Below are 11,640 nucleotides of genomic sequence, written 5' to 3' on the forward strand. Positions count from 1 at the left end.
TAGGCTCCACTAATTTGTGAGGCAGCGTGGTGGAATCAGGCTCTCGTCAATTTTTGGGCATGTAGAGTTATTGGTATGATCTTAAAGCTTGTTCCCTTGTCTTTATTTGGAAGAAAAAAATATCCATTTATCTTGAATACAAGTCGAGATATTTGCGAATGAAGGAGGTGGGGGTCACCTGTTTTCAGAGGTAAAATTAGTGAGAAAATGGCCGCCAAAGATAAGTTATTTCCTCAGCTTAAGAGTCCGTGGTAACTGAAGATTTACATTTTAATGCCTTTAATCAACGCTTTTCAGAAAAATCCACAACGAAATGAGTTCTTTAATGAGCATGAAAGGTGTTGAACCAAAAAACAAAAATTTGATTAAAATGCAAGTTTCTTTACCTTGGTTACTTTGACGAGAGCCTGATTCCACCACGCTGCCTCACATTTGGATGGCTGTCAAGTTAGGGGGAGTACCCCTGTCAGCCTAGCAGCCAATTCGTCACCTCAGAACTATTTTGTCCAAAGTGCATTTAAATAAAGAGGTAAAGTAAAGTTGTTCCTGCATTTGATCCGGACATTGGGGATTGCCTTGTTAGTGAGACAACTTCCTCAGCCTTAGGCATATTGTGGTAGGGTGGCCAATTCCTTTCCACGCCGCCTTAACTTCCCCAACTCGAAGTCAGGTACCCATTACTGCTGGATGGGCAGGAGGGGGCGAAAAAAATCTGTGTTCGAACCAAGGCTCGAACCCGGACTTTTCGCTTCAGAGACGAGCGCATTAACTGCTCCACCACCGCACCTTGAATAAAGAGTTACTTTGGACAAAACAATTCTGAGGCAACGATTTATCCTCTTGAACCCAAAGTCCAAGGTCACCTGAGCAACTCGCACAGGCACTATTGCACACTGTTCGCTTTCTGCAAACAAAAATAAGAGGCCTTTGAGGTTTGAGGTCCATCATTAATTTCGTTGAAGAATTTTGCTCTTGTGGAATTCGTATGCGATCTGCATCTCTTCCAAAGATGAATTTGCATCAATCACCTGCCAAGGGAGAAAAAAAGTAAGATGGTGAAAGGCCCAGAACTCCTTTACTTGTGGTCCGTTTATATATCCATGAATGTCTATATATGGAGCATTTAGACCTACCGAATACTCACTCCTCGCTGTCTTCATCACCAGATACCTGCTGTACAACAAGGTCTTTCATGGACTGTGGAACTGTGTATCATTTAAACATCAAGATTTCCTCCTCCCAAAGATTTAATTTTAAAACATTAAAGGATAAGAAAATACCATTGATTGAGTTTTGATTGCAAAGTGGCCAGGCATCCCCCCGGCAATGCATCAAATTGCATACAGATTCTCCAGTCATTTTTTTAACCTGTGTAATCCATTGAAAGTAAAGACTGGTACAGAACAGCACTAAGTGGGTGGGGGCCTCAGGAAGTAAACATTTTTGTAGAAAGCTGCAATAATAGAAATATAAGGCTGAATCGCTGATTCTCAAAAAAGAACATAAATATATGCATTTCTAGGGGGTGGGGACGTTCTCTCTCTTTCTCTCCACACATCCGGGTGCACGCAAACATGCACTGACACACACACATACACACAAAAACACACACACTGAAAAAGAAAGTGAACGAAAAGGGGAAAAGGATAAAAACTTCAATGAATAATTGAAAAGTGTTCTATTATCATAGTCAGGTCTCAGTTCCCCATCGTTATTTCCTTCCACCATCCCTCTCCCCAATCCATTTTTTGGACTCACCAGAACTTCAGCAGGGCAAGGACTCTTTTTGTGTATCAACCACTCTTCATGGAGTTGATGGAGTGTTCGTAAGTAATCCTGTAATGTCAAAACATGCATATGCAAGTAATCCTGTAACATCATAAAAATAATAAACTACAAATGAACAAGTATTTCTTTTTTAGGAGGACAGGGGCCGTTATCTTTATCTCATCACAGTTCATATTCAACTAATATTCAGAGGACTTCTTTTGATCATTCCTTGACATGGCAACACTAGGATGGTGTTTCATCCCTCGGTTGTCAGTACATTTTGTAACTCTCAATATCACCACTCACAAGGTAACAGCCTATTGTACTCCACATTCAAACAAAAGAACTGATCCTGCAATGCAAAGTATTTGTATTAGCCTTCTGATTGGTTGTTTTCTTCAAAGAGATCAATTGTATATATGGTGACCAAAAAAAATCAAACACCTTTGATTTTGGAGGATTTTATCGAAGTTGAAAATCCCTTCTCCTTTCAGTACAGTCCGTCCCGGCTTTAAACACGCCGGCCTAAAACACATTTCGGACTCAAGCACGCTAAACAGCTCTTGCCAAACTTTTGCTCTATAAATTACACGCCTTTAAGCACGGTAACTTCGACTTTGGGCACACTTCACTTACAAGACAGTCAATACTTTCATGATGACGCATCGAAGTTCGAACACAGTCTACAGCACAGAAGTGAGTGTGTTAAGAGAAACACAACGAACACAAGTAATGGAGACACACACACACACACACACGCGCGTACGCGTGGACAGCAAGGCAGAGAGATGCACACAGCCACGCGCAAGGACATAGAATTTATCCTAGGGCAAAGCTACACACAGACGAAAAAAATACAAAGACAGTCGAGGAGACAATAAAGGGAGGCTGGCTGCGATTTCACCTTTGCCCCTCGCTATCTGATAATCCTGATTATTTATCATGCGCGAGGTGGGACGAATTTTAAGGCGACGGTATGAATGTGGCACAGCGGGCAGTGGTACGCACAGGCAGTGTGTAGACCAATTGTGCTATATCGCGACGGGCGTCTACATTATGTATTCCTTTCCCATTCAACCACAAAACAAAACAAAACAAACACACAAAAGCTACCATAGCAGGTAAAAAAGACAGCAGACTTTTGTGCGACCACTACTTATGAACAAAGGAAAATAACTCAGGAAATTTTCTACATGAAAATCTCTGGGGTGTGACACTAGAGACAGGCAGGAAGCGCTTTTTCCTTCCCGAGCGGGAAGACCGAGAAGCTGACCTACTTCTCACCGGGACCGGTCCAGGTCCCGAGAAATTATTCTCGTCTCGTGCAACGAGAATTGCTTCTCGTCTCGTGACCCGCGAAATCCTTCTCGTCTCGTAAATGTTTCTCGTCTCGAGTCCCGGGAAATGCTTCTCGTCTCGTGACCAATTTCTCTTCTCGCCCCGCAGTATGGGAACTCGCTCAGCGAGAAGGCCGACCGTGGCGGGGATCTAAACTAGGCTAGCCTTGTTGCGCAGGCGCAGGCGGTGAAGGAAAGTTGGGAGATCTAGGCCTAGGCCCTGATCAACTCCCCACTCACCTCGTCTCGCCACCCTCTCCCCTCCCTTTCAGTTTCACACACAGGACGGCACGGTGATAGGTGGCACTGTCTGCGTTGTCATTTCTCACCTCTCACTCTCGTTACTCGTTATGTCAAGCAAATGAGCAGTATCACTTCTCGGTACCGAGCAGTAGTTTAGTGCCCGGGCAGCGACGGGAAGGGCATTTCTCGCGAGAAACGAGTACTCGGCTCGTCTCGTGCCCGCCCCTAATGACAATGGCTACTTCCCACTCAAGCAGGCTTATTATGCTTTCTCCCGATGACAGCGCTAAAAGCCAGCATGGACTGTATCTTCCTGCCCCTACTGGCTCAACCCTTTTCCTATGAATTTTTGCTAATAGTGGAGTTCAGTCAAGTAAAGAACATCCTTTTCCATACCCCTTTTTGACACTTACGCAAAGCAGTGAATCCAAGAAGTTTTAAATAAAGTAGCTAAAATTCTTTGTGACGAGGCCAAAGTTCCAAGACTTACAAGTGGAATCCCTTCCTCCTCAGGGCGACATCTTTGTTTGATTCTTGAGTACAGAAGTTCAGGGTCTGTGCGCAAATACACTGAAAGATGAAAAAAAGCCAAAGATGCAGGGTGACTATAGAACGGAACACATAAAACCAAATGAAGACAATGCTTTGGTATTTGGACCGAGTGCTGGGGCAACTGGCAGTAACAAAGTCAGTTACCTCGAAAGAAGAGTGAGAAAAAACTTCTACTCTTATCTTATATCCAACCAAAATGCAAAATGTGCAAAATTTACTTTTAAAATTAAAAAAATTCCGTAGGAGAACCAGAAACAAGAGGGCAAGTTTGGGATAGAAGGATTAATCTTCACCCTTCCTTACAACCATACTTCCTGACTTCTCATTCTGGGGAAACAAATGCAGGGAAACTAGATCACCTCTACCTTTTTAGTTTAGTTTTAGTAGAGGTTTTACGGCGCTCGCAACTGCATAAGGTCATATGAGCATCAGAAGATTAGAGGTGTTACAAGAGAGTAACGAATATATAAAAGAAGAAGGGGAGATAAGGACGATAGATGTTTGACAGGAAAGAAGAAGCAAACCACACCAGAGCACCCGCCAACCACCACGAATAAACTGTAAGGAAAACATAATGGCGTGTAATCAGTAATGAGGCATAACTACTTTATTCTTCTAACTTAGAATCTAACTGTTACCAAGATTATTAGTGTCGCTGCCGCAAGCAAACCACTTAAGTCCAAATTTTGAGAATTTTTGATTTTTTGCACCCTCTCAAAGCTCTTTCAACATCACCGCGATAAAGTTTAATGCTATGGCCAAGGCTCAAACTTTCTCTCTCCTTTCAAGATTCTTGATTGAGACAACAAAACCAGCTTTACCTGTTTACCTGCAACTGCCTTACTCTTCCACTGTAACTATTTGATGCCAGCCATCACTGATCTTTTTTTTTTATAGTAGAGGTTTAACGGCGCTCGCAACTGCATAAGGTCATATGAGCGCCAAGGGGTGGGTTTCAACAGAGAAGTCTTTACAGGGAATCAGACTTAAACTGCTCACCTCTCAAGCTTCAACAGCACAAAGTCTGCTTCGACTATCAAGGCACCTTAAAATAGCAGGTCACAAGAATGACAAACATACAAAAGAAGTAGAGGAAAATGACAATAGTAAGGATTAAGAAAGAAAAAGCAGCAGTTCCCTGTTGCAGATCAGGTACAGTTATGAGCGTGACATGAATCAGCCCATTTACAATTCTATTGTGCTTGAACGAGAAATGTCCCCCCTCTGGGAATGGCCTAAAGACACTACAGTCAGCAGCACTGCCCCGGGGAGGGGGGGGGGGGTATCACTGATCTCAGTCTCACAATAACAATCACAGAGTGTTTGTTGCCTCATTGTCTAGAGGTCAACGGTTGAATTCATGTACAGTTCCAATTGATTAAAAAATGTTCTACAGGAGTTCATGTGCCTCTATGTTGCTTATTCAGCCTTTTTACCAATGACAATTAACATGAACTACGATGAAAACGTGCATAATAAAAAAAACAATATGTGAGGCGTGCTGACAAAATGAGTTACTTCTCGCAATCCAAGAATGGAGATATCGGCTGAAAATCAACACTGGGATCAGATTTAGGTTTTCATTTGATTCCATTTTGTTCAAATATTTCCAAAAGGCTAAAATCCGAGAAGTAGCTCATTTTGTCAGCACACTTCACATATAATCTTTATGTTATTGTAACTGTAACAGTACTCCCGCACATCCAGATCTACGGAGATCTTAACAACTTTTTAGTTTTCGTAAAAGTTTTGAAGCACTTGAAACACAAAAATCACATAAGTGCCAAGAATTAGAGGCGTTACAAGAGTGTCGTTATCATATAAAGAAATGGAGAAAAGATATGGTCAATAGATGTTTGGGGGAAAAGAAAGAGTAAACTACACCAGAGCGTCCCATAGCTGCCACTCAGGAATTTCAAAAAAGGAGGAAATTCATGCGAAAGCGTATGCGCGCTCTCCGAAGGCCAGAGTAAAACCATTGAGATCCAGAGGCAATATATACTGGAAAACCTAGCCTATGGTTTTGGAAGGGAAAACTGTCAAATTTGTTAACCATAGGCAACTGAATTAAAATGTATCTGAACCCCCCCCAAAAAACAAAAACAAAAAAAAACAAAAACAGAAGGCAGTAAGTTGACAAACAAGCATTTGAGTCAATTTGACACAGTTTGGAATTGGTGACTAAAAATCCAGTGTTTGTTGCCAGCTGGTGTCTTATAAAAAGATTCCTTTCACTTTAAACTTGTACATCGATGTAGAGCACGCGCAGTATTGGATCAAGGAGGCAACACCTTTGCCGCAGTACTGAGCACTCCTGTACGATTGAGGTCCCGTTCGCACTTAACTTGGTAGTGCCCCTGTAGTGTGTAGATCTAAATTGAATTAAAATTATAGCCTAGGCTATCTAATCTAGATCTAGATATCTAAACATGTGAAAATATAGATTATATCTAGAGATAGATTATCTAGATCTAGATTCACTTCAACAGCCCCAATAGCCGTCATGTAAACAAACGGGACCACAATTGTACAAGAGTGCCGCGGGCCGCGATTTCTTTATCACACCAAACGCAAAGTGCAGCAAGCGGCTTGTTCAATTTTCTAATGAACTTTTCAAGTCGCACACCGGCTGCTTCTCATTCCAGCTCCTTTTCTTTTGTTTTTGCATTCTGCATCAATTTCTCTCGTATTTCCGTCGTTTTCAATAACAACTCGGCGCGCTAACGTCCCGATGCCCGATCGACACTTCATTGCTCCACAATAAACAATGTGAAACTAGCGCTAGGCCTAGAAGAACGGAAGTAGAAAGCTACGGGCGGACATGCGTCATGCGCAAGCTGCGTTTTCCTCTCTCTCCCGGTTCGGTGTTTTCCGCCTGTAAAAAAAGTATCGCAATTTGCGACCGAGAGCGGTCCATCGGAGGAAGGAGGAAAGTAGCGGGGAAAAGCTAGATTAAGCGGAGTTTCCGCTATTTAGCGGGAAAGTGGCAGCTATGGCATCCGCAAAACACCCACAACTACTACTTAGATCTGACCATCAAAAAAAAGGTTCTCTTGAGTGACAAACTATTCATAAATAGCACTCACCAAAAAGATCAACTTTGATGTTTTGAGACTGAATAATCCAGTCAAACCACTCTGTCAAGATGGCGTGTTCAATAGCAGGCATCTTTCCACTAGAAAGAGAACATGGATAATTCCCTAGTAATATGAATATATTACAAATACACTAGTTTTCATCTCTTTAAGCTGTTGCTGGATCGATAATAACAACATCTCTTTAAGCTGTGTGTTCTTTTAAATGAGAGGCACATCGTTACAAAACAAAACCTACCAGTGACGCCCTCCAACCACCCAGTCGCTTTTAAAATCCAGTCATTATTGATACAAGGAAAAAGAAAAAAGATAAAGCAGCAGTCAGTATTCATACCAAAGTTCATAAAAACAGCACAATACCACTGCTGTAAAGATGGAAGCTGCTCAAGTCTTTCTACTGACTACTGTAAACTCTTTCAATACACATAGAAGATTACCATCCAGTTGGATCTTTGAGCACGGGCAATTAAGTGAACTTATTGAAGAATGGTGTTAAGTTTCTTTGAGGTCAATTAAGAGTAAGGACTCGAGAATAAACATTTATTTTCTCCTGAAAAGGCAGTAGGAAATTCAGTTAAAATGATACAACAAATGAACAGATCCAAATATTTTTGAAACATAATTGAGAAAATATAACCAGCAATAAAAAGAAAACCCATCTTGCTGTGACACTTTTCCCTCAGTTCCAATTTACATTCAGTTCCTTCAGGACTACGATTCTAAATTGGTCGTTTTTAAGCACAGGGGGGGCTATCCCGAAAAATGCTGTTTTGAGAAAATCGAAGGTCAAGTTTCTGCCCTTTGTTCAGTTTCTTTAAAAGACAGGGGAGTTTTCTCTATAACCAAACGAATATACACACCAATGAAACCAAACTTCTCCTATAGGTAGGGCAATGCCCACTTTTGGGGTAGGTCAAGATTTCTCAAAAACCCCGAAATCTGGGTTAGCCCACTTGTCCTTAAAAGCGACCAATTTAATCCTAAATATATGAACTTCTCCCAACATACTTCTACAGTCCCCATACTCTAGTTCACATGCCCTAGATAAAGTACGAGTAGCTTCCATTACTTTTCCCATACCTGTGAAACAAGTTGTCAGTAAAGCAGTACTTAGCACTGAAGATTGATCTCTCCATCAGTTTCACTGGTTCAGTCTGTCCACAAAAAAAAATATTAAAAAAACAAAAATTACACAATTTTATTCACCATTGTGAGGAAAAAGTTGCTCATAATTATCACATGAGCAAAGACTATCCATAATCTTACAAAAACATTTACTGGGAAAATACACGACTTAACCATTTAGCTCCCGGTGAATTGTCCTGATGTATGTCCAAAAATCCAGGAAATAATCTCCTAAAAATATCATCATACATGTATTTTTTTTTTATTCACTTAAAAAATTTCTTTACAAAATTATCTGAAAAAAACCCAATCCCAAACTATATAAGATAAATAATGCTGCTTCCACTGCGGTACAGTAGTTATTTACGTCTCTCATTAGGTTGTGACTATCGGATTTTCATTTGTTACCGGTCTAATTCGTAAAATTAAAAACCAACTAGAGTGGACTTTCAAGGAAGGTCAAAAATCGAATTTTTACCAAAATTGAGTTTCATTCGATAGAGATTCTTTAGCCATTTATTCACCAATATTTACAAGGCTTTGTGTTTACTTTATGCCAAGAAATATATTTTGAAGATGTGCTTTGACACAGTCTTCTTACATAATAACAAAGATTGAGTGGGAACGTTTACTGTCAGAGCCTATATCGGCAGAGTGTTTCTGTAACTCTTTAATAAAAACAAACTCATCACATTATATATTTAGGTCAGCTAGTGTGACTTCTTGTGCTGTGCTGTGCGCATGAATTCACTAACACAGGAAATGAAGGGAGGCTCTGTGCATACACGTACCTTCCCACACTTCCCGAGCAAAGCGAAGTTATTTTGCTAAATTCCTACATCTAGTTGATTGTGAATTTTCTTTACATACTTTTTAATGACACTTTGAAACTGTTCAGTTTCTTAAATTGTTTTTTTATAAGTTGCCCTTTGAGTAGCAACAGAGTTGTCAAGGGTTTTGGAGAGCAACAACTTGGCTAGGTGATCTATCAATATTCATTTGGAGTATAACTCGATCCAGATCAGTAAGGGAAACTTTAAAGCCATTTTTCTCACTTTTGTCTTCCCTTTCTACCTGTCAAAATTAACCTTATCTCCCTAAGTACAAGTACTTAAGTTATCTTAAAAATTGTTAAAGCATATTGTTCAGAAAAGCAATAAATACACTTCCTCAAAATGTTTCATACACACACACACATACATAAACACATAAATAAAGTACAGTATACTATTTTATACAAAAAGAAATAAAAGTTAAAATGAAAGCTCTACCATTGGCTTTGAATGATTTTGCAGCATTGTAAGTTGGACGTGCGTCTGAAGGGCCATCCCCCACCTCACAGGATCTTGATACATTAGTTCCTTAGGACAAAAAAAAAAATTAATAAATACCATGGGCAATTCACATCATCACAAGCAGTCAACAAGCGAAAGCACTTATAAAACATGTACCACATAAATCAATAGTGGCAAATAAATTCAGTATTTCCTAAAAGATTGTTTGGATTTTCAAACCTCAAATGAAACTACTATCTAAGATTTAACTAAATTCAAAAACTGAGTGGTGTGTTCCTCCAATGCTAAGAAGTCAGAAATCAGAACTTAAAACTTACCAGAGCATTAAAACCTTTCACATTTCTCCACTTCTCTACTGGTTCAGCAAGAATCTGAAAACATGAAGAAAAAAAAAGAAGATATTGAGCGTACAAATATAAACTTATACATGACTGTTCTTTGTGGCTTGTCTGAGGCAGCAGAAACTTATACATGACTGTTCTTTGTGGCTTGTCTGAGGCAGCAGAAACTTATACGAGTTACAATTATGGCAAAAGTGAGCAATAAAAGACAGCATACAAAATGACACATCTTACCACTCTTGCAAGCAGGAACTCTCTTCATTCTGTTTATTTTTAACTCTTTTAAATGCTCAGTGTTTTGACCAGAATTTCTTGGGGATTCTGTCCTTGACTAAATTCTGATCAAGGGTGTACAAAAACCATAATATTTTAATGAAATATGTCACAGAGTAAGTGCACCATACACACAAAAATGCCAGGAAATGAATGAATTTTTATAAAATGTTTACACATTTACAATAAGAATTTTATACATCTCTATTCATAAATATTGAGGTTAGTAAGTTAGTTTTAGTAAGGTTTTACAGCGCTTGCAACTGCAAAAGGTTATATGAGCGTCAAGGGGTGGATGAAGTCTAAACAGGGAATCAAGCTTACTCTGGTAACCTCTCTAGCCTCAATATCACAAAGTCTGCTTCAACTATCAAGGCACCCTGGAAATACTGAGGTTATATAAATTCATAAACAGCGCTGGAATTTTTTTCACAAAGAACTAAAAGAGTTAAGCGTTATAATATTAGTCACGACATGGTTGAATCAGGCGCTCGTCAATTTTTTAATATGTGTGGAGTAAAATTGGAAACATCTAAAGGCTAAATTATTCATTTGCCTTGCTCTCGATGAATAAAAATATCCACTTATCTTGAATAGAAGCCGAGATATCAATTTGTGATTGAAAGAAGTGGGGGTATCTTGCTAATGCAGGTGAAATTTAGCGAAAAATGGTTGTCAAAGTTGGGTAAAATATCTGTAGCTTGAGAGGCCATTGAAAAAGTGAAAATTTACATATTTCTGTGCCATTAGTCAACGTTTCAGTTTAATTCACCTGAAAATATGGGGTTTTTTAAAGATTGACATAGAGGTGTTGAGGCCCAAAAACAAAAATTTTATAAAAATTGTAAAACTGGAAGAAAAATGCCCATTTCTTAGATTCCATTATTTTGACAAGTGCCTGATTTCACTACGAGGCCTCCCATCATTTTCAATTTCTTCTGAATATTAAATTTTACAACACTCCCTACAGTGTCAGTCTAGGCCTATATAATTATAAAGAAACATATAATCACTTGCATGTTTGAGGAAAAAAGACCCAAAAACTTTTAAAATTTAACATACAGTATCAAAATATAAACAGTATCGGGTTGCATGGCTCTCACTCATTTAAAGGTCCCGACTTCGAATCCGGATAGCAACGGAAAATTTTCTTCTGAAAAAATGTTCTCCGTTCACATCCTTTCCTGCTCTCTAACAATGTTCTGTTGTCTGCTTTCGTCTCCACTTTTTGCTCCCACCCCATCTCACCTCCTTTACCCACTCCTTTGGGCTCCTGACTCTTTCTGTAGCCTTTCAATTGCTACCACTTGGCTTCTTCTAACTGCTGTTTTCAGCTACACCCCTGATCTTATATTATGATAGATAAGATCTGCACCAAGCCTTCTCGGATAATGGCGAAAAATCTCGGAGGTCTTGTGTGCAAGTTGCACACACACATTAAATATCCCTCGTGGTCTAAAATCGATAATAGTATTAGTAGGCTTCGGTCGCCACCAAAGGAAAAATCAAAATTCCTTCAACCTGGAAATGCTTAATCTGTCCCGCGTGTTCATGACCTTATCAGTTGTGAGCCCCGTACACATATAATATTATAATGTACCACCCCCCC

At 39.6% G+C, this 11,640-nt stretch overlaps 1 protein-coding gene across 1 annotated transcript in view; it reads right to left on the reverse strand.

The window, feature by feature from the left end:
- Positions 1-695: 695 nt before the first annotated feature.
- The window catches only part of LOC101859914 (thymidine kinase 2, mitochondrial), a gene marked incomplete in the record, with an annotated part of 13,556 nt that continues 2,611 nt past the window's right edge, over positions 696-11,640 (reverse strand). Inside the window, 7 exon segments of the mRNA XM_005093178.3 lie at positions 696-1,028; positions 1,759-1,836; positions 3,841-3,920; positions 6,989-7,077; positions 8,078-8,151; positions 9,394-9,483; positions 9,735-9,788. Of these exon segments, the coding sequence (XP_005093235.2) occupies positions 948-1,028; positions 1,759-1,836; positions 3,841-3,920; positions 6,989-7,077; positions 8,078-8,151; positions 9,394-9,483; positions 9,735-9,788 (546 nt within the window).

The sequence above is a fragment of the Aplysia californica genome, unplaced genomic scaffold (genome assembly GCF_000002075.1).
Source record: "Aplysia californica isolate F4 #8 unplaced genomic scaffold, AplCal3.0 scaffold00059, whole genome shotgun sequence".
In the NCBI taxonomy this organism is placed as follows: Eukaryota; Metazoa; Mollusca; class Gastropoda; order Aplysiida; family Aplysiidae; genus Aplysia; species Aplysia californica.